The following is a 24,272-nucleotide window of genomic DNA, read 5'->3' as shown; positions in this document are numbered from 1 at the left end:
TACACAAACATACGTATTTAATATCAACCACGTGACAAGGGTTTGAGTCTGGGGAGAATGTCGGTAAGTGTCGGTAACAGGAAACTGCGTGTAGAACCCGCCTCGCTATGCTGCTTGCAGGCTGTTGTTCAAAAGTTAATATCTTGGGCGAATTGTTTTCAACAGGTGATTTCGGTATTTTTAATCACATCCGATGCTCTCTAATTACGAACAACCGTACTTTGGTTGTTCTCCATTTTCAGCTGGCTTCAAACTGCGTGTTTACAGTTAAGACTCCCAGAAAACCTGAACCTTGAATCATCTCCCGTTGACGCGATTCCACTTTTCGACGGAGTTTTTATTCCCGATCGAAATACTCGTACAGACCAACAGCAGTAAAATATTGTTGAAAATTCTTCACGTGCGACGAGTTTTGAACGACTGCATACCGAATCTTTCTACAAAGATATTTCACTTTAGAGGTGAAGAGATGCCGATACTTTGGTAGACGTTTAGTTGTTGACCTCGTCTTTTGAACTGTGAAAATAACAAGCGTGTCTGATTTTCGTTTATGCCATAAAAGATAATGGTATATGATTGGAAATAGCGTCGGTGATTAGAGGTTTTGTAAGAGAATACAAGTGTCGGCTCAATAAAGCTTCGTCAGCAAAGTAAGTATATGTATAGGGCATTCCATGACATCACGATCAAGATTCTACGTCGACGTCTCGGATTAGCTTTATCATTTCTTTTTTGAAAGTAATCGGTGTATCAGATGTATGATTTAAAAACTTGAAAAAGAAAACTCCACTTTCTAAGGTCTGAAAAAATTTAGAAGAATCTAATAAAATATAAGCTTTTACGTTCATTCTAATGTCAAAAATGCAATCCAATAATATGATTAATTTTTTTTTTTTTTCACTTTTCTTATTTATCTTTCGTAGTTATGAAATCTCCATTTTGTAATAGGTGTGAAAAATGTTGTTACTTTTTGTAAAATTATTGTGAATTTTTATCCGATTTTAGAAAGTGTGTTTTTTTTTCAAGTTATTAAATCATACTTCAGCTACGTTGCGTCGAAAAATTCTGAAAAAAATTGCAATTTCGTTTTTCGTCATGTACTTTCATACAAAAAATCATAAAGCCAGTCCGAGACATAAAAGTAGAATCTTATCACATATAACAGGCATACGGTATTTCCCACCTTACTAGTAAACATGCATTATTGAAGAGCATAATTTTCGAAGGTTGACTGTACAAAAGTAAGGCGTATAATGAATATTTTATTGCGAACGTAAACACACGACAAAGTCGAATGCCGAATACATACAACTTGTCTTGTAATTTCTATTCAGATGAATAACTATTTGTTTTTTGTTAAAAAATCGCTTAAACGTACATCCCAGTAATTAATTTTCGCGTATCGTCGATCCTTTGAATCGATCTGAATTGCTGAAAAATGGGACGGATTAGGAGGGATGTTTTGCTTCCGAGTGAGAACCTTTTTTTTTTCATATTCAACACAACCAACAGCAGAAATTCTATGAATATTGAAATTTTTCTCATCCATTCGCGCGATGACAAGAGTCAAGAGCTGCAGTATGGGAGTGCCGATTCGAAAGATGAATCAATATTGAAATGGACGAGAGGCAAGATCAGATATTGGAATTATATAATACCTACTCTTATGGTCACATCCACGCTTTCTTGAATTTCAAAGTTAGAATGTGTTAAGTTTGAACAAACAGTTGCAATAACCGGTTAAAAATACCCGCAGGATTACAACAGTGGGTATAAAAGTTACTTGTTTAATTATGCGTTTCTGTGATTTTTTTTTTTCTTTCCTTGACAACGATCACAACTTGCGAACTCAATGAAATTTACAATCTCTGTTTGCTGCGCAAATGACGTTACTTTGGGTTTACTGTATCAGTAAAAATTTTATACATATTTTGCTTGTCATTCTCATCTGGCTGAAAAGCTGCGTTGCTCTGCGGTAACCTGAAGCTGCTTATTTTCTTGACTGACTTCTGTCGGTGATATAACACTTATTTGCATAAAAGAAGCCGGCGACCAATACTAACAGCGACTGGTTATTACTGTGATTAGAATTCGTCTACGATTCCGACAAATTGTTATTTCTCGACCGAGCGTTGCACAGTGAATACACGTAACGTCATGAACGTTCTTAATAGTGCTATTTCATTTGTTGCAGTAAAAACGATAACGATATCAGTTAAGTTAAGATTTCTCAACAACATGTGTGTGGATACGCACGCGTAGGTTACGCAACTCAGCCAGTAAATACAGTACCTGTATAAATTTAAATTTCGTTTATCATTATTGAAAAACAACGTTTATCTATTGCGCATTGTGAAGATCGAAGTTCAAGTCATTTTGATAGTGATTTATACCAGCGAAGGACTGACAACTTTATTCACGAGTGTGATTGAACAGCGTTCAGGCGATACTGTTCCAGAATATTTGAGGTTATAAATGCGGTAAGTGAAGGGCTATTTATTTATAATATTTGCTAATTCAGAGTGTGATAATTGGATGAAAAAAATTGTGAATAGAAAATTGATATTGATTAACTAAGATATTCTTTTCTATCGAGTAACGAACTGGTAGTTGTTTCGGCACATTTAATTACAAGGAAAAATTGTAACTTCACACCTTTAGGATTGTCTAAAACTTGGCATACTATAATAATGAACAAAACATGCTTATATTTTGAAAAGTGGGGTCCTTGAGAGTGATTAAAAAATTGCAAGATAATGTATTTTTTTATCTTTGTATTGATACGTTAACAATACCAACTATGACTTCGTGTACATTTACGATCTAATGCATGGATTCCTTTCAATAGTAGGTTAGCGGTGATAAGATTATTATTTTTATCCGCCATTTATATAGAAGATTTGTTGACCTCATTCTGTCGCAGTATTAGAAAATAACCAGTTGAAATCGTTGGTAACTGTTGAGACTGTTAATCGACAGAAGTTTATCCGTAACCCTTATTAGGACATCACAGTAGAAACGAAGAGAAAGCTGTATTCGAGAAATCTTGAATTTTGATAAAACTGGTCGAAAATCTTTCAATCCGAGAATGGAGGGCGATTACAGTGAGAAGTACGTCGATTACATAAACCTCTCTGGGCTTTCCTGGAAGCGTCCTGAAGGTCCGAAGCGTGTTTGGCGGGTCGTTGACGGTCGGAAAAAGATGCCGAGTGGAGAAGTACCGAGATTCATCATCCAAGAGGTCCCTGAATCGATGGAGGAAGAATTGGTTGATTTTATGACAAAGTACTTTACTGCCGAAGAAACGATAACCGTAAGCCAGAGTAAGTGAAAATTACGTAACCGGGACCTGTTAATTTGGGCGAAATAACACTGATTCTCATACATCGAATAGAATTGCTGAGCGACCCAATTGCCATGAGAGAAATTCGTACGTTATGGAAAGAGACGCTTCGTCAGGGGGTCAGCCTCGTTGCTATCAGGGAGAATTTCGAATCCGATAAGAAGTCTGAAATTGTTGGAGTCAACGTTCTCTTCGTTTGTACGAATGAGGACGAGGATAAATTGACAAGCGCGATAGAGGTGGGATTTTTTTTTTTACTTTTAACAACGCATATTTTCCGGTCATTGGGTAGACATTCGGATTTTGCGGGTAGTAGTCAAATTTTTCAAGAAGAAGTCATTTACAAACACAGCGGGCTATTGCGAGTTAGAATTAGTCAAGTGACATGGATTTTTTTTATGACAAATCTGTGGAATAATTTTTTTTTTTGATATTGTTCGTAAAAACGAAGTGTTTCGAGTTAAAATTCAGTGTTCTAAAATTTATTCCGGCGTCATGGGGAGTTTTTCCATTCAGATGTACGTAACTCGTTTCGTTTCACAAATCAGTAAAACATTCCGAACCTTTGTAGAATCAACTTCTTGTTTGAATACGTTTTTGATCCGACTGTTGACACGTTACAAATTTTGCATACATTACAAATTCCCTCTTCATTTCCACGTTGATTCTCAAAGTCAGTGATTCGATTATTTTTTTACCGCACAGGTACGAACGAGAAAAATGAAGACCGTGATGGGAACTCAATTCCGGTTAGCGGCTGAAGTTGATATGGCCAAAATATACGGAGTTGACAGATACCTTGGTGCATTTGGCCTCAGCGTGAATCCCAGTTACAGAGGGCAAGGCGTTGCAGACGCCCTTCTTCAGGCACGGTCAGTAACACCGAGCATTATTAAGTTTTTTAATCATGTGGAGATGGGAAAGCAGGGCTACGTTCAAATCGATTTCACTTTCAGCACCGACATTGGCCAGGCTTATCAGATACCCGCGACAGAGACAATTTTTACGGGTACCGCATCCCAGATTGTGGCTGCCCGGAACGGTTTTGAAGTTCTGGTTGAGAGAAAGTATACGGAAATCCTCGACGATGAAGGAAATGTCGCCTTTCCTGGAGTTGAGCCGAAGTTCATGAAAGTTATGGGAAAGAAATTATTGAAGTAAACGCTGTAATATTTTTTGCTTTTTGTGAAAAAGAATACTTCGGTTGTTTACAGTTTTTTCCTAAGCTTCCTACCGACTAAAGATATTTTATTTTTGAAGTACGTTTTCATACTCCGTGATGAATTCAAACGATTGCACTCCTTACCTGGGACAATGCGGTTTTACAGGGTAAACGTTCGCGTCTAACAAGGATAGAAAAGGAGGCTTGAAAAATAGGAACACGTATCGGTCCACTATCATCCGATGTGCAGAGAAAAACACCGACTTTATTTTAAGTATGCACGTACAAAAATGTGATTATCTGGTTACTCTGATTTCTCAAAAAACAAAGAAACACACGAACTGGGGCAGGGAAGATTTGCTGGTTTTTATATTTTCAGAGCAGTGATATTGTGTTGTATCATTTCGTAAATTCTCGTTATGTGATCTAAGAAAGGTGAAAAGTGAATAACGATAATGCCAAGTTATTGGCACAGCAACACATCAAGACGAGTTAGGTAATGAATACTGTTTTACTTTAAGTTTTAGCAACGCGCAGGCTATTCGATAACCTTTTATCGCCTCCATTTCTTAAACACAAATTTAACAGGCGGTAATATCGTCCGCAACTGAAGACAAAAAAAAAAATATTTCTATTCCGCATGGTCTTGCAAGTTCCAATTAAAGCCAGTAGAAATCAGACGCGTTAGATTAGAAGATGATAGAACAATCACCAAACACGAAAGTTAAACAAATGAAGTCACTGAAATTCATCTTGAAGTCGAGCAAGCAAATCTCAACACGATCGCTCGCATGAAAAAATGTGTAAAAGTTATGGTTTCATTTCTAGACACAAAAGAATCTTTCGAACAAGAGACTAGAAGCTGAACTTCGATATACTCGTGTACCGGGTGTTTTCGAGGCGAACGATGTTTCGCCGGTAAGTAGGCAACCGAAGTTACATTTGAGAGATGCGTGACAGATGTAACAACGATTGCCTATCTGCCGGCGAAATGTAAGCAGTGTGGTGAAATATTTATCGCAAAACTGATCTTGGTAAACTAACTGAACGGTTTATTCAATTTCAACAATTCCATTCAGTTTACTGACTATAACTCTCCATGTCATGTCAATCAAAATTTTCTATTCATTTAGCATCTGATCAGACTATAACTTTCGTGTTAAATATTTGATGTAGAAATCCCTGTTGAGCAGTAATACAAAGCCTTTTAGTTGAAGTAATAAACAACGCATTTGTAATTTTAAATAAAAATAAGAAGGCTGAGTTCAAAGCTTATATCGATACCAAAATTGTAGTGAACCGGAATTCGTTCTCTGACACACTCGGACCTTCTACATGTCATTAGAGATCCTCATAATTCCAACCGTCAATGACAAGGTTTTAGTTTATAAAAATGTTTAGAAAAAAAAAATGTATAAATTCAAAAAGTTGAAATCTTAAAATTATAAGACAATCTATCTACTACATAGTATAATTCCAATTACCTTGTAGTTTTCTCTCTTTTCATATCATCGATTAGAGTTTCACGACGAATCTCTTCTCTTTCTAATATCTCCCTCAAATTTTCTTTTCATCGGTACGATCTGATTTTGTATATACGGATAATATTTAAATGGATTAAAGTATTGTGAATGCAAAAACAAAATACAAGAAAATCTGAATTTTGAACAATGAAAGAAAAAGAAAAAATCGTATAATGTAATATATACGCGACGGCAAAAAAATGGAAAGCAGATATAGATTCGGCGCAGTAAAACCTTCATACATATATAATATTTTTTTTTAATTAAAGGAGGTTTTCGTTGCAGATTTGGGTTACTTAAGATATCCCGTGAGACATTTGCAAATATAACCAGTGTCAATTCATTCATGGTGGAACATTCAGATTGGATTTTCACCAATATATTCGCTATCTCGTTAGTTTAAACATTTTTCAAGATTGCAAATTTGGAGCTAATGATTGACGTACGTCAGTCTTAATCCTCGGAACATAACGTAAAACAGAAAGAAAACGACAGAAATGAGAAAATCGTTCTTCATAATATTTTGCCGATCGTTCTTCTTTCGACTTATTTCTGGTTGAATTTTTCCATAAATCAGAATCGCAAAGAAAGTGAAGCTAGACAGCTAGGAATGGTTGGGATAAAGAAAAAAAAAAAAAAAATTTAAGCAAATCTCGTTTTAGCCAGAGAATAAAGATGCAACCGCTTTGGGAGATGGAGCGAATCCCTCGGGTGACGAACGTTTGGCGACGGACCAAAATGATTGTTGAAAAAGGTTTGAGAATTGCGCGGAGTGAAGGAAGTGGGATTCTTCAAATAGAAATTTACCTCAGCTCTGTATCTTCACTGTCGCTCTGGAATTTATCGTCCAACTCTGAAAGCGTTCAAATATTTCACCCTTCCAATACCACTTTTCTACCACCGATGTGTTATATACTCACCCCGGTGTAGTAAATCCACATACGACAACTCCAATTTCAGTGGCGACAATTCTAATCGTAGAAAATAAATTGTAAAACAGTTCATTAGCGATTAACTAGTCCTTCCAGTTACAATCGCCAAATCAAGTGTCTCCGAATTCGTTCCAATAACGGCAACAGATTTCAGACAGATTTCTAAGAAGAGCACATTAATTGGGCTTCACTGCTAATGGGGGTTGAAAATTTCCCATGAGTTGGACAACCGAATACAGTTATCGAAGAAGAAGAAGAAGCAAAATGAGAAAGATTGCTTCACCTTGAACTTGGAGTTTTTCTTAGCTTTTAGCAAGTTGGTTCCGACTGTTTCTCTATTTCTTCTTCATCTCTTTTTACGCGTCCCCTTCTGTAACTGACGGGGAATAAATTCGGCATTCTCAATTGAAGGCAGAAATATTCCCACTCGTAGGTAGGAAGGTATGTTCCATAACAGTCCCCCTAGGGCATCACCTCGAGTGCATAGCGATGTTGTTCAATTATTACAGTAACCCTCTACTAGGCAGCCTTCGAGCCCTCTGAGCGTATCCCTTTCGTTCGATCCTTTGTGAAATTCATGAGCGAAGGAAGTGCGCCGGCGGCTTCTGTTTAGACTCGCTTCTATGAACCGTGAAGATATAAATTTTTATCGGAAGGAGAAAAAAAAATTTGATACACCGTCGTAGGTACGTAGAAACGAGTCCTTGCGAGAAAAGACTACAAAGTGAAAGCTGTTATGAGGAGTCGAAAAAAATGAGGAAAAAAATAACAAGAATTATTAATCAATTAAGAATTTTTCATCGATTTTTAAGTCTGTGCTGAAAATGTATTCGCTAAGGAAATTGTTCCTACTTTAGCATATTAGATGGTTTTTATAAATTACGACGTTGAAAATAAACGTGCTAACTTATTGCTTTCGCCGTTTTTCACCCCCGCTATTCGGCCCGTCTCGCCCATTTTTTCTTAACGTGAAACTTGTTAATCCCATAACTGTATAATATAAACGAATTAACGAATATTGATGATTTTTTACCGGAATAGGGCTATAATAAATCAATGTTTTATGACTTTTTCTTTTTTCCCCCCACCCGCACACCTCTTTGCTTGTCAAATAATTTCGTCATTGGTCTACCAACGAATAGATAAATTTTCCAACACTTAGAGATTTGATTCGATTTCAATTAAAGTGTATTTATTTTATTTTTTTTCTCATGTCTTTAGTTCTCTTTTTTCGTTCCCTCTCGTTCAAAGTTTCTTCGCTTTACTCCTATTTCAAAGTTTTAATTTCGGCAAGTCCAATTTTATCGAGGGTATTCGTATTCAAATTCAACTTTTAAAAGAACAAAGGACAAATAATACAAAAATTTCACGTTCAATAAAGGTTTCACTGGCTTGAAAAAAAAGAACGATAACATCATAAAACAATACGTACATACATTTGTGCATTATATATGTCTTACATATATATATATTATGAACATGACTCGCTTCTATTTCAAGGCGATATTTGTAGCACCCTCTGTGGTCAACGACTGGCAATAACACTTTCCAGTTACAAGCTTAATGAGAAGCTGCCCCAATTTCACCGGAAACAACGGTTACTGTCTCCATTTCGACGTGAGTATTTTGAAACGAAATAGCAGCAGCAGCCGAAATTCCACGAGCTTGGCGACTTTTTGCCACATGTGCGATTCTAAAAACAGCGGTGAAAAAAAAAAAAAAAAAAAAAAAATGAGAAGATGCAAAATGAGAAATGAAAACTACTTAAAGAATGTGAAAAAAAATCTCAGCGTCCTACAACGAACGTTGAATTATATATACTTTATTAAACTGGAGCAATCAAAGTACTACAATTTGTGTGGGCTGCTCGCTAAAGCAGTTTTCGTATGATGTAAACGATTGAAAACGTGATTCCCAGTAATTTAATAAGCTGTAAGAAGTCATTGAAAGCTCGGAACGCGTTTATCGTTTGCATAATTAACAGCTGTTGTACATTGGTGTAACATATACGTTGTAAATGTCATGTTCACGTTTTAATTTTTGGACACTTCCAAGCCTAGATTCGGACCTCTCTTCAAAAAAATTAAATCTTGGCCAAGTACGTGCGCTAAACGGAGAGCTCGGAATTCACTACCTATATTCGGGCCTGACAAATACTGTCATAATTAAAACATCAATTTTCATCCTCCCAACGCTTTTGTTCAAACAAATAACATTATTTTCAGAAACCGAAAGAAGCCCTGAAAATTTCGAAATGGTTCTAAAATAAGTAACGTTAGAACTGGAATCAGTTTCAGATGGCTCAATGTTGATCGAAATTCCTCAAAATATCTCTAAACAAATAAAAATTACTTAAACTTGTGACTCTGTGAACTGACCTCATAAAGCTGCTATAAATTATTTACGATTGTCCAAGATTTTTAAGTATAACTAAAAAAATGGTCAAAATAAGGAAGATTAATTGTTAAAATTAGCTCGGAACAACTTGAAATTTTCTAAAATTAGCTCGATCGATAATTCCTGTTTTCCCGACAAAAACTGCCGAACACTATTTTATACTTTTCTCATCTACCGCGTAATAGAATCGTTTCATATTTTAGGAAATAATAGAATTTTGGTTAAAGGTTGAGTGGTAGCTAAACGAAGTTTAAATCCTAGATGGAAATACTTCAAATATACTTGCAATTGATTCTCACTCACTTTGAGGTTAGTTATTGTGCCATATTTTCGTTACTGTATCATCGGATTACAAATTTCTCTCAGTGCCAAAAAACGCGTGATCATAAACCCTTCAATTTTACAAATAATTCCCAGCGATTTCGTCGCTCAGGAAAAAAAAAAAAAAAAACTGTAAAAAACGATTTGTTTCCTCGATCGATATTTCCTGTTTTACCATTGACATCCCGTTTTTCTCCTTTTTAGTAATATAGTCGTTTCAAACGTTGGGAGATGACAGAATGTTTAATTGTGTTTTACGCTCATTAAGCGAAATTAAAAAGAAAAAAACGGCGGAAACACTTCAAATGTTATACTTGCAGCTGATTCTTCTTAATTTTGACGTTATGGTCCGCTGATGTAAAGTAATGTTCACTAATGCCCTCCCTTTCCGTCTAACTTGTTTCGGTCTGAAAAAAATGCGATCCGACTTTATACGAATTATGTGACAATGACTGGCGATGCAGCCGACGTGAGAGATTGGGAGTCATTTTCACATAATTCGCATAGAATCGAACTCGCATTTCGTTTCGGACCGAAAACAAGTTAGCCAGAAGATTAAGGCATTAATGAATATTAATTATGTATGTACAGTGAAATGCATAAATGCCTTAATCTTACAGCTAACTTGTTTCTATCTGAAAAAAATGCGAGTTCGATTCTATATAAATTACGTGACAATGACTGGCGATGCAGCCGCTGTGATAGATTAGAAGTCATTGTCACACGATTCGTATAGAATCGAACTCGCATTTGGTTTCGGCTAACTTGTTTTGGTCAGAAACAAAATGCGAGTTCGATTCTATACGAATTATGTGACAATGACTGGCGATGCAGCCGACGTGAGAGATTGGGAGTCATTTTCACATAATTCGTATAGAATCGAACTCGCGTTTTGTTTCGGATCGGAAACAAGTTAGCCGCAAGCTTGAGTCATTAACAAATATTACTCTACAATTGCACCCCATACTTTGTATCCTAATCGTCAATTTTTTTTTCGCGAAAAATACGATCAGCCGGATTCATCGTTTGTAAGACTCGAGGGTCCGTCACGACCTTAAAGTGAGCTTTACCGTGGATACGGATGTCGTCGAGGAGCAGGCGCGCGACGACGACGACGACGCCGGAGAATCAGAGTCGCGCGTTAGCGTTTCGTTGGCGAGAAAACCGCGAGAAGCGGCGCGTGGTTTCAGTGGCATTTCGCGCGTCGTTCAAGTCGGTTCTCCACGCTCCTCCTTCAAGTTTGCCGGTTCCTGGAGGACGTGAAATCGCGTCGTCGCGGCCCGCCGAAATTTATTCTTCTCCTTTCAACAACCCTGCATCGGGATATTACCGCTGTTCCAATTGTGTATCTCAATATCAAGACGCGATACAAAAACTTTCACCGTAAAATCAGATTAGCCGCGCAATGAATTTTGCGGATTTATTATATTCAAAATATACAGTATTTTTTATTGATTTTACATGTTAGGTGAGATTCAGATATACTTACATTATATATATATATATATGCATATAAAATTACACATGAGGGTAAATTATCATCCCTTGATAACGCAGTTATATTTTCCTCCTGCGGAAATCGGCACCGAACAATTTTTCTGAAATTTCTTCTTCAGCTCTCTGCATTTTATAAGGGGGTTGTTTCTTAAATATGTATAATGTACAATTTTCTTTTCATTTTTGTCATTCTTCATTGTTGTCGATTCTTCGGTTTATTTTCTCGAGAAAAGACAGTAACAATATATTTTTCCTACTTTGTCAAGAATTTTTGTCATGTTTTGCACAATTTTCCATCTACATGTTGGTCGTACTATTTTTTATTCTATGTTTCCTGTTAGAAAGCGATAATAAGGAAATGTTGGTATCTTTTCGTGGATTTTTAACTTCTCTTACTTGACAGCTATTTTATTTCTGAAGAATTTCTCTGAATTTTGGTGTACGAGCTTGACGAAATATGTCTTGAACGCATTTTTCACCTGCATATCTACATTGTTTATCAAACACTTTAGATCTAACTTTATTATAAGCAAAGTAAAATTGGTCTTGCAGAAATTATTCAGAGATTGCGAAAATGAAGTTACCTGCACAATCAGTCGACTTAACTAGATTTGAAACAGTGTTTATAGGTTGAATTTAGCGAATTCATAAACTAAGACTAACAAATTTTCATTAAAATCGGTTAAACGTCTTGCTCGGATTCATCAAAGAAATAAAAAAAAACATACACGACTCTTGAAATTGATTGACATTTTATTCTGTCACAAAAATATCCAATCTCGCATGAATTTCGCCGAAAAATTTCAAATGAATCATGAAACGTGGGGAAAGAATTCATGTTAAGAAGTAATCAAAAAGTTTCGAAGAAAAATGAGTCCGAGTCTATCGAGAAAGTTAAAAAATTTTCCGTGGTTATTCTCATCCGCAGACTTCTGCAAATGTATATAGATATCAGAGTGTTTGAGAAAAAAATATTTTACACTTTTCTATCGTCGCACCTCCCAAAAAGTTTGTTTGGATTAAAACAAAGATTCTGTAACAAGATAGCGTTCTACGTTTTGTGGAAGATCGTGCTCATTTCATTTTTCACTTTTTTTTTACATTTTTTTGAATTTAAAACATGTTGTCAGATACGCTTTTCAAACATCCACTGGATACTTAATATTACAACCGTCGGTATTCTTTGTGAACTAATTCGATATCACGATTGATGTAAGCAATAAAAGAAATTTATTCACGATACTTGTTAAATTTGAGAAAATGTATAAAAGCAAAGAATCAACTGAGCGCGATCTTTCCAGATAACGTCGAGCGCTCATTTTTTAACGGAACCTTTATTTTAACTTGAACAAACTTTGTAGGGGGTGCCATGGTGGAAAATTGTCTAATTATTTTCTTCTGTAACACCTTAATAGATACGTAATACAGAATATTTTTTTGTACGGATCCACCTTTCAGTCGAGCATTTTTATAATTCAAGCTTGTTATTGTCAAACACAAATTTATACACGGTTTCTTTGAACAATCATAATCTTGTCGATCAGTCATATACAATCGGTAATTTCGCGGTGGAATTTTGTTTTAACGTTGCAAAGTGAACAAATTGTTTCAAGGAAGTCACAAGGGACATATTTTGTTCAAATTTTCGGATCTACATTAGTGAAATATTATGTCGTTCATGGGGGTTACATTTATTCGTGCAAGCGAACAATCGACGGGAAGTTCATTAAAGTATAACATATGGGCTATTCCGCGTCAACCGGATCAGTCATCTCTCAGATATTTTTTTAATTTGGCATGTGGATTGTGTAAGGGGAGTTAGATTTTTGTGCCAAAGCGCGAATCTCATAATGCAAAATTCGATTTTTTATTAACAATAACAAATTAGACTCCCATTTTTTTCAAAAATTCATAACTTCGGCAACAAATTAGATACAATTTTTTTTTTTTTTCAAATTACGCGGAAAGCTCCATAGAATTTAAAAAAAAATACGAAATGGTAAAAAAAAGTTGTTATCAATTGTTTATTTAACAATTAATTTTTCAAAGATTTTTAAAACAGTGACCGACACGATCAAAAAATTTTTTTAAAATTCTGACATGTTCCTTGAACTGTACTACAACCTGTGAATTAATTCCAGAGGGGTGTTTTTCTTCGTTTTCGAGTAAAAAATCATTAAAGGTGTCGATGCGCATGAAATTGCGGCGCGTCGAGTCTCTACGTAATGGCGGGCGGCCGGTTGCCGTCCACCGCTACCCCGCGGCGGCGTCGCGGCGTTATTTTAGAGTCATTTTCACGATGTAGGACATGATTGAAAAATCTGAAAAAAATACTGTACCTTCACAAGGCCTGCTCAAAGCGATAAGTGAAGTTTCAAGAATGTGTTTTTCACCGTTTTTTTATTACAGAGATTCAAAATAACAGTTACGCACCATGAGAGTGCACATAAATGATAATAATTACATAACTTGCTACTTATTTTAGTACTTATAATCACCCCCGAAGATATGTGGAAGCTGCGAAATGAACGCACTTACAATTATATATTTCATACAAATAAATCGCTTATTCTATGGATACAATCTATTAATCTTTGATCAAACTGGGCATTAAACTTAGAAATGTGAGCAAAGGTTTTCGTCATAACTTACATGGCTATCTTAGCGCATAGATTTACGGGTAAATGACTCATCAGAGGAAGAGTAAACCCTACATTCTACAGTTTTTATAGATAGAGGTAAAAATGAATGGAATCGTCGAGTGCCTTCAACCGTTATTGCTTGGTTCAATCGCGGCTTCAATAATTTTTCATGTTCTTCGTGTTCGCTGTTGCTGCAGAAGTCAAATGCGATATTTTTTAATGCACTCACACTCCATTCGAATAATTGCCTTGGAGTCAAAATAAGATTTTCATTGGGCCGCTGTAGGCTTGCACGTGCAGCAAATCTTTTCACAGTTCCACCAATGCCATCACATGGACTTTTTCCATGTGACGTTGCAAAGAAATGCCATTCAGCCTCGACATTGAAGTCGTCAAAATGATGAGTAAAATTAATGAAGTTGCTTTTATTTTTATATTGTGCACTAGCACCGTCAGTAAAATAAATCATTTTCTTGATAACTTCACTACCGAAGAACTCAAAAAGCTTACCGATTAGTTTCTTCTGAAACAGATGGACCGCGACTGTATTATGTTGTAGATTTTCTGATATGATAACGAAGCTTTTATGCTTTAAGTCCTCATTTTCAACATAATACACAACAAAAGGATGGATGGTAGCTTGATTGTTATTCCAGTGGAAGCTTTGAATTTCATCTTGAACAACAAATGCATAGTTTTCAGCAAAGTCACCCAAAACTAAGAACTCCCCTGGTTGTAGACGATGTTTTCTGTCTTTCAAATATGCACTTTGCTGTTTAGCAATGAAATCATGTTTCTTGAGGGCTATCGTCTGTTCCTTTAGCGTCTCGAGGAACGTTTCCGTTTCTTGCGTGATCGTTTCTAAAACAGATCGATCCGTATGAGTCCACCGTTTGTAGCTAATACTTTCTACGAAATTATCGTCGAATAAACTTTCCATTTCGTGTGTAACCATATCAAAACTTGGACAACTACTACAATCACCGAGATAGCACAAAGGATTTGGAGAGTCACACGATATCTGTTTTATCAAATCGTGGTACGTTCTTTTGAATGTCTGACAAATTGAGCTAACCGCCACCAACATAAGTTTCACATTCTGGTGAATTTTGCAAACACAAACTGTATGTGTTCCTGTTGGTCCAGCTAAAATACACTGCTTTGGGCGGAGTTCCGCGAATTTTGTAAATCCAATTTTATCATTCGGATGCTGTTGCTTGAACGCGGCGTAAGCTTCCTTCAGATCACACAAAACAAGTCGTTTTTGGACTTGATGTTTTGAACCATCCACATCGCGAAGAGTGACAAAATCTTTCTGACCAGGCATGATCCGACTTATTTCATCAGAACAGTAAAATTCCACTACATGAGAGACAACATCATCACAAAGAGTGCGAGATGGTCTTGGATCTGGGGAGGATCCAAATCCACGCTCACTTTGCAATATTTTAGCTTTACGAGCCATTCTATATGAACAATCAAATTGTAACTCCAATTCTCTGATGGACCAACTACGAGGAGTCATTGTGAGATATTTAATTTTGTCCGCGACACACTTCGCGTTGATAAACAATTCTTTCACATCACACAACAATTCTTGCCCGATATCATTCTCAAGAAACATTTCCACACTGCTCTGTTCACTAATTGGTGAAGGTGAAACAAGATCGTCACCACTCGCATAATTATGATTCATATCACTTACCTCGTTTTTATCAGATGGAGTAATTGTGTTGCATTTGTACAATTTTATTCGACAATCCATGCACACATATTCTCCTAGGTCCGGAAACTTTTTCCGTAATGCTGGTGTCACTGGCTTTACCAAATTTCGCACCCAATTATGGCCAACTCTTTGGAAAGGATTACAGCACCGTTTCACATCTGTTGTAGACATTGCTTTCAGAAATGAATTACTTGTGTGAAGAATGAGACGATGTATTGCACTGATCGCTACACTGGTATTCGATTGAATGTTATGCATTTTGAAATGCTCGAAATTTATACTCGTTCAGAATAGTGCTTCACCCACCCAACAACTCTTCTGATTGGTTGAATTCCACCAATGGGGCTAACATAATGAAGGTGCATTTCAATGTACCTGACTTTAGCCAAATGACCCCTTCGCGGAATCGAGGTGGTGACCCGGACTACCTGGATAATGAAGGATTTAGGTGACGCATGCACAGGTGGACGTATTCCATATCCTGGAATATAGTGCTTCACCCACCCAACGACTCTTCTAATTGCTTGAATTCCACCAATGGGGCTAACATAATGCAGGTGCAATTCAATGTACCTGACTTTAGCCAAATGACCCCTTCGCGGAATCGAGGTGGTGACCCTACCTGGACTACCTGGATAGTGAAGGATTTAGGTGACGCATGCACAGGTGCAGGTATTCCATATCCTGGAACAACACTTGACCTGTGTTCGTAATTCATGTTTGAATCATAATGCGTCATAACAAATTTCGAATCTCTGTAATAAAAAAACGGTGAAAAACACATTCTTGAAACTTCACTTATCGCTTTGAGCAGGCCTTGTGAAGGTACAGTATTTTTTTCAGATTTTTCAATCATGTCCTACATCGTGAAAATGACTCTAAAATAACGCCGCGACGCCGCCGCGGGGTAGCGGTGGACGGCAACCGGCCGCCCGCCATTACGTAGAGACTCGACGCGCCGCAATTTCATGCGCATCGACACCTTTAATGATTTTTTACTCGAAAACGAAGAAAAACACCCCTCTGGAATTAATTCACAGGTTGTAGTACAGTTCAAGGAACATGTCAGAATTTTAAAAAAATTTTTTGATCGTGTCGGTCACTGTTTTAAAAATCTTTGAAAAATTAATTGTTAAATAAACAATTGATAACAACTTTTTTTTACCATTTCGTATTTTTTTTTAAATTCTATGGAGCTTTCCGCGTAATTTGAAAAAAAAAAAAAAATTGTATCTAATTTGTTGCCGAAGTTATGAATTTTTGAAAAAAATGGGAGTCTAATTTGTTATTGTTAATAAAAAATCGAATTTTGCATTATGAGATTCGCGCTTTGGCACAAAAATCTAACTCCCCTTACACAATCCACATGCCAAATTAAAAAAATATCTGAGAGATGACTGATCCGGTTGACGCGGAATAGCCCATATACATCTTGGTTTTCTGTAACCGTAAAGAATGCTGATCAGGTATTCATCAAAGCCTTGTACAGGTACTTTCGCATTATTTCTGATTGCGATCTCAAGAATCCTCTTTAATAATCCAATCATCGGAACACGAATAGCGAATATGTAATACATATAAGGTATAAATGTGATCGGTGAAAATTTATTTGAAATACGGGTAAAAATGTGCTTTAAAAATAATTGTACGAGCATTATTGTCGGATAAACAATGATAACGATTAGTTTGAAAGATTTAGAAATATCAGACGGAAGGAATAAAATGAAACCCGATATATTGGCTTATAAAATCAATGCTTCGAGATGAAATTGAAGTCTGATTAAGAGGTGTGGAGAAAATAACTAACTGCGGCGCTCGATAGGGAGACAATAAATATCGCAGCAATATGCACAAGGTTTTCTAAATTAAAATGCAACAGTGCTGCAGGTGCAGCTGGTGCAGTTTTCCTATAATTGAATCTGCCACGGAGGGCGATTAATTCTTTTCTCACCCCATGCATGGCGGTCGGACCAAATCTCTTGATTTAATTTCAATGCGGGAAAATTAAATCTAAAATTAGTATAGACGTATAATAATGGGTACTGCCGAATATAAAGTGCTTTAATAACATCTTGCGATCGAAATTCGAGCCTCGATTTGCGTTAGATTAAATTGGAATTTTCGATTTCATCCCATTAACTTGATTCTTGTGTTACGTTTATCGAACGTACGTCCGAAATGTCGAAATTTTAAAGAATGACTAATGTTGTACGTGATAAAGGTAGAGTAATGAAAAATTGTTAATTAGAACGAGGCATGATCAAGAGAAAGAAAAAAAGAAATAAAAACAAAACTAGAAACTATAAAACTATCAATAATTCAGTTTTGGGTTTAAATTTTTTTTTACCTTTTTCGTTTGTTTGATACGTTTTAATTGCTAATCGAACGGTGTAGTAATTTGAGTTAAAATTCCGTATATCAGTGCCGCGCCATTGGGAAAGAATGAAAATTTTGTCGATACAAATCTTTTAAATAATTACGATAATTGCCGGTGTTATAACAGAGCAATTGCACATAATTGTCAGCGGAGCTTGCTGCACGGCGTCGCGGATCGTCGGATGTGGGAAAACCGTTTGTAATACATATACACCCGTGTCATACGTGTATGCACGCAGTCACGCATGCACTTTACTATTATCAATCCGACGGTGCACTAGATTTCGTCGTTTAGATAAACGTGCCACTATCCCTAGCTCTATGGAGTGTTACACGTATAGTAAAAGTGGAATCGTTTAATTAAGGGATCATCGTAGTATAACGGGTCGAAATATAGCTAATTTTCGACGCTTAAAACACGCTAATCGGTCTGATTTTTTCTTAACGTCAAATCGAAGCACTCGCGAAGAACAGAGAAATAAATTTTTAAACGTTTGTTTTTATTTTGACAGTATTTTTAGCGGTTGAAAATGTCTTCGAACAAAATGAGTGAAAAGATCATTATTCAGTATGAAATCCACTATCTTGCGATGGAGGTATTTTTACTTTTTATTTTATTTTTTTTTTTATCAAAGTTGACAAAATGGCCGCGGTTTGAGAAAAAAAACGTGTCAAATTTAGACTATATTTTCGTTTGTAAAATTATGAAAATGTTGAGAAGAAAAAAAGCTTCCGTAGGAAGGTAAAGAAAGGTGTGAAGAATTTTGTGTCCAAATTTGAAACGGATAGCTTGAAAACTTTTAGTTTGAGAGTGCGCAACGTTTTGAAAAATTACGTTTCTCTAAAACTAAAACTCAAGCATAGAAGGTTTGTTATTTAGAGAGGAAGTTTCATACAAATATGTGTCTAACTTGTCCAACGGACCGTGGCCTAACTATTTTGCATTCGGGTTACAACGGCAATGTGAAATATAATTCAGAGCCGAAACTTCTTGACCATGTTACTTAAAAACACATTAAGGGATCGTCTCAGTGTGACACTCCGAAAAATCACTGATTTTCGCGAATTTTTTTTTTAATGTTCACATAAACTAATCGGTCCGGTTTTTTTTCATAAATAAATAGTTTTATGAAGAATACAAAATGATTTTTTTAAAGTTTATTTATTGAGTGCATCATTGTTGTATAAATTGTTGTAATTTCACGTGAAAAAAAAAGGTGCTGCACGGTTTCCACGATGACGGCCGCAATTTTGATCTGAAAAAAAAATTTCAAAAAGATTATTGATCTGTAGGAAAGTCGCTATCGCGCTATGGAGGGTTTTTTTTTTTCAAATTTGACAAAATGGCGGTGGTTTAAACAAAAAGTGTCGAATGTGGCCCTTTTTTTCGACAGTTTTTCGTAAAAAAAATAGGAAGTTTTCAAAAAAAAAAAAAAAACTTCCATAGCGCGATAAAGAATGACGTTTAAAATGTTCTCCCGAAATTGGAACTAGATATCTTTAAAACTCTTCCTTTGAGAGTGGAAACCGTTTTGAAAAACACCATTCTGAGAAAAACGCGTTTAAAGATTGAAGTTGGAAAAGTTTATATAAATCGTTTACTTACGATCAATCGGCGATGCCAGGTCTTGATTTTTTTCTTGGGCGTTTCTCTCGTACGTCTATCCGTGGTGGATGTCAAAAACGAACTGAAATTCTTGGACAGTTTATTCTGCAAGGTTATAGAACCTAAGCACCTTAGTACTCGCGCAGGTAGAAAACCCGTTCCCTTTCTACAAGAAACGCTGTAGCGACCGTAATAATTTGAATTTCGATTTAAAAATTTGAGAGAATGTTTAGAACAGTGTATACTATACGATAATGCAAAAAAAAAAAAAAACAATTTTTTGAAAATTTCACACTGAGACGATCCCTTAAGACGATGGCTTCTGATAACATTCAGTTCGCAATTATTCACTGCTGCAGGAAGAAAATTTTTCAGATTAAGTAATCCGAACGTCAATAAGCTCCGAGTAATCCTCGGTTGAGAAATTTTTATATAAAATTTGCCTCAAACCATAGACAGATTCGAAAAATCTCAGAATACGCTCAAAGAAAAAGCTCAGAAAAAGCTCGCCGAAGCTGAAAAAAAATGTTAAAAAAGTTTTTGGCACGGGAATATCAGTGATGGGAATTTGAGACTTAAATTCGTAGATTGATCGAACGATTGTCCGTGTTATTATTGTCGTTAGAAATTTAAAGAAGCTTGCACCTGAATGTGCGTTGAGTGATATTCAGACACGAATTTCCACTCGTAATAAGACTCCGGACGACGTAATTTAGGGTTCAGAAAACTGAACAGGGAGAGGTGGAGATTTTGTCCCATCGTGAAGCTTTGGAAAATACACTCGTTCGGAGACTTTGGATATGTAACGGAAAGTCGATATACCTACAAAACGGTAATGGAGAGGGGAGAGGATGCGAAGTTTTTGACAATGCTGCTATTCTGGAAAAAAAGCTTTCGGCGTTTGGCAATCGGCTTGATAATAATCCGTAAAATGTGGTTGTTATGAAGAAGATAATTGAGAAGGAAACAATCTGCGTGTTCTGGCGATTATTAGGTACAGGAGAAGCCGGGCTCGAAAAAAAGAAAGATAGAGAGAGAGAGAAAATTGGAAAGAGAGAAACGAGGAGAGAACTTTTTTGCCGGGACAATTCCAGACCTCAAACTCATTTTTATTGTTAGCTTGCAACAGGATTATTCTGCCAGGATTCGTTGATCCCTAATCGGAACTCCGGCGTTTTGGTTTTATTTTTTTTATTAGCTCGCCTGCCGTATAAACGATCCGATTGTTTGTGATAAAATCATTTTTTGGCTGGACCTTGCCTATGTGAATATATTTTTATTCGTTCATTACTTATCCTATTGGTGCACTGAAAATTTGACGCGCGGATGTTTAAAGAAGAAAATTGTCAATTTTTTGAACTCGTATTTCGCTCGATCTATGTTGGATAAAAGATCAATGTAAAATTGTCGAATTCACAGCATAATAATCGAAGGCTTGCGAAAATCGCACGAAAATTAAGTCCTTGTTTATTTAGCGGGGAAAAAATTGAGTAACAGAGTAGAATTACCTGTAACACAGAAGTGGTAAAAGTAATAACTCACCAATTTCCTGCTTTAATCGTACAGTTAGAAATATATGGGACGTACAGTCCAGTCGAAAATCTGTCCAAACAAAAATATAAAAAGATAGAGGCTTAAGAAGTTTCAGTGAAATTGATCAAGTTAAATAAATTTAAAAAATATCCTTTGATCGATTAAAAATTTCACTGAGATTTTTCAAAGCTTTGTCTTATTACGCGGTTGTTTCAACACTTTTTTGACCCTACTGTACGCCCCATACATCCTCGAGTTATCGCAAAAGTAGTTTAAAACTTTGAGTTTCTGTACTTTCCACTTCTACCTGCTTTTTCTGGTTTCTTATTCATTCTCTTCCTATTCTCCTTCCAGTTCTCAAAAAAAAAAAAAAAAGTGGATAAAATACGCATTGTACTAATAATAAAACTAAGAAGAAGAAAGATATAATTCTCATACCGAGGTACAAATGTTTATTCGCGTTATGACGAGGTTGTAAATGCCTGCAGCCAGCATCAAAGGGATATTATATGTATACGTTCGTCGATCGTTTCGTACGGGCAATAAACCTATTCTCTGTTTAAAAAAAAAAAATAATAGTCAAAGAGAAAAATCGAAAACTGTAAGACTACGTTATTCATATTTGTGTACATAGCAGCTGTTGTACAGTCGATAAATAATTTCTGCAAAACTATGATCCTGGAGCTTGCGGCGATGAATGTACGTACCTATAACTCTAATAAAAGCCATACGTTCATAGAACTGAACCGTGAAATCAGCTGATTTCATAACTCGTTTTTAAAAAGTTATTTTGGAGAATTTTTTGTAAAATGTATTCTCGACGCTCTGATTTTCAAACTTGATTAAACCGATGCACTGAATCTGTAAAAATTACGCGAATTTCGATTTAAATTTTTTTTTCCCTTTTTATTCAAGCTTATGTTCTCGGCAAAATAATCTATTTATAAAAATCTGATTGAGATTTTGTCATTTCGATTTTTTGGTGAAGAAGATTGATTATTTCGCTTGAAACTCACGGATATCTATGACGTCGATACAGCTTTAATATTAAAAAACATAATACGAAAGGTGGAAAAATTTGTGAGTATCAGATAAACTGTGTAATTGAAGTTATGTAACAAACCACAAGAAAGTGAACTTGATAAAGGTGTTTAGAATTGACGTGGAACGATTTTGACTTCCGATTTGAAATAAATTTAAAAGAATGCAGCGACAAGAGGAGCTACAGTGGAAACAGCAGCGACACGAGAAGCGGAAAGGTGAAAATGAGAATACGGGTAACGTAATCGTGCAACACTGAGAGAGAAAGAGAAAGAGAGAAAAAAATAAATTAAGGATTGTAGAATAGAAGGGAATGAGAGGAGGAGAAATGGGGCGGTTCGAGGCTCGATGAAATACCGATTAAAAAATGTAGTGCTTAGAACGAGGAGCTGATCCTCCGTCAGATATGTCTCTCGAAAATTTGTTGAAAACACCCTACGACGAATCGAATAACAGCGACGACTTCAACCAACCGACCGAAATTCCCGCTTCCGCCGCAGATTCGGCAAATTCAACGAACACCTCTGGATACGCTCACATTTACTTGAGCACCGTTCAAGTAGCAACCACCGGCACTCCAAATTCTTCCGAAAATATCAACCAGTACTATTTTTATCGGGTGAGTTTTTACAATTTTATTCTCTGTTTTATTCTGTTTCACATAGGTGAAATTAGTAACGTATCGTAAGGAAACATTGGGGGAAAATCAGTATTTTCTTAATTCGAAAACGATTTTGAATGAAGCTAAAATTGGTAACGTTGTTGTAATGATTAATCTTTCGGAAAATCGTTATTTCACATTTGCAGGAATGTCGAAAAATTCAGTAAATCATAATAAGGCGAAATGTATTCTTTAGGCCTAGTATTCGTGTTTCGTAAACTTAACTTCTTTAAAGTCACTATAAACTTGCGGAATAGTAATTTTTCGCTACAATGTTTCGTTACGTTAACGTTACAAACTTTAGCTTCATGATTTTGAAGGAACTAAGTCTGAAATAATTTTATCGTGTTTTGTTTTATTACGGTTGACGAAATTTCAGACAATTCCAAAATCGTGAAATAACGGATTTTCATCAGTATGAATCGTTACGATAACGTTACTAACTTTAGTATGATATTTTTTTCTCCATTTGTTGGTAATATTCACAACGATTGACCTCGTCAAATTTTCGAATTTATTAAGGCACGCGGAAAACACAAGCTTATTTTATTTATGCTAAACATTCGACGCAGCCAAATCGAGAAGGTTTCTATTTAATCATTTTTGATTTGATTGAACATTTTACAGTTTGTATTTTTTTTTTTTTTTTTGTGTTCTTGTTTCAGAATTGAGAATATACAAATTTTTGCTTAATTAAACATGTGTAAAATATCTCTGTAATTTCAATCCTTTACTTCTCAAACTCTCAATTCCTTTTTGGCTCTATAAAAAAATGCTTCAAAATGACGAATTTGTTGTAATCATTTTTAAAAAATCGTATTTTCTTAGAGTTGATCACAAATCAGATTTACATTCTGTTCAAATTGATCACGTTTGTTGTGAAGTGAGGTAAAAAATTTAAAACATTCAAGTCATATTTTGAAACCATTGAACATTGATTGTTCTGGATTCACAACTTTTAAAGTGCCGTAAAAAATTTATGGAAAAACCATTGCTTGATATTGAGATTGCTCTTAAAATGAACTAAATAAAAGATTCAAGTTTTGAGAATCTTAAAAAAAGGCAAAATTATGAAACTATACATACTTTTCTCCTAATGTTTTCTGCAGAAATGTCGATTGTTTCGCTACGAAATTTAACTCGACTTACGATGAAACATAAATTTCGAGGAAATTGAAGGAAATGAAAGTTTTTGTCGATGCTCTGAAGCTCAAAATACATCAACTTTGTTTTTCACTCTTTCTTTCCGTCAAACAAATGAAACATTTTTTTTCATCAGAAGATCGTTCCGATCAACTTATGTCTGCAGTTATGTGCGTTTTATATGCGTTATTTTGATAGTTATTTTCGAATCTCGGGTTTAATCGCGTGTAGATAAAAATCGTAACTCGAATAAAGTGTATACATTGTACAAAAGCTAGCATCGTTCAAGAATAGCGCAATATTCAATCTTTTCAGTGCAGTTTCTCATAAATAAATATATTGAAAATTCTTCGAATAAGTATCTACAAT

At 35.7% G+C, this 24,272-nt stretch overlaps 2 protein-coding genes across 4 annotated transcripts in view; both read left to right on the top strand.

The window, feature by feature from the left end:
* Positions 1 to 2,120: 2,120 nt before the first annotated feature.
* LOC107221514 lies at positions 2,121 to 5,905 on the top strand. Of its 3 annotated transcripts, none has more exons than XM_046736995.1 (6): positions 2,121 to 2,480; positions 3,139 to 3,323; positions 3,395 to 3,582; positions 4,049 to 4,215; positions 4,300 to 4,500; positions 4,672 to 5,905. In XM_046736995.1, exons 1-6 carry the CDS (start codon positions 2,476 to 2,478, stop codon positions 4,688 to 4,690), a joined length of 765 nt encoding a protein of 254 aa, XP_046592951.1. In that variant the 5' UTR covers positions 2,121 to 2,475; the 3' UTR covers positions 4,691 to 5,905. The 3 variants fall into 3 exon arrangements, with proteins under 3 accessions (XP_046592951.1, XP_046592950.1, XP_015516005.2); XM_046736994.1 differs by having other exon boundaries at positions 2,122 to 2,480; positions 3,004 to 3,323; XM_015660519.2 differs by lacking the exon at positions 4,672 to 5,905 and having other exon boundaries at positions 2,123 to 2,480; positions 3,004 to 3,323; positions 4,300 to 4,602.
* Positions 5,906 to 22,070: 16,165 nt separating this feature from the next.
* LOC107221513 (cardioacceleratory peptide receptor) overlaps positions 22,071 to 24,272 on the top strand; it is a 43,512-nt gene continuing 41,310 nt past the window's right edge. Inside the window, exon 1 of the mRNA XM_046737339.1 lies at positions 22,071 to 22,718. Within this exon, the coding sequence (XP_046593295.1) occupies positions 22,506 to 22,718 (213 nt within the window). The 5' untranslated portion in view covers positions 22,071 to 22,505. The remainder of the gene's footprint in view (positions 22,719 to 24,272) is intronic.

Source organism: Neodiprion lecontei, chromosome 4, assembly GCF_021901455.1.
Source record: "Neodiprion lecontei isolate iyNeoLeco1 chromosome 4, iyNeoLeco1.1, whole genome shotgun sequence".
In the NCBI taxonomy this organism is placed as follows: Eukaryota; Metazoa; Arthropoda; class Insecta; order Hymenoptera; family Diprionidae; genus Neodiprion; species Neodiprion lecontei.
Note: the sequence above shows the minus strand (reverse complement) of the source record. Positions and strands in the feature narration are given on the sequence as shown.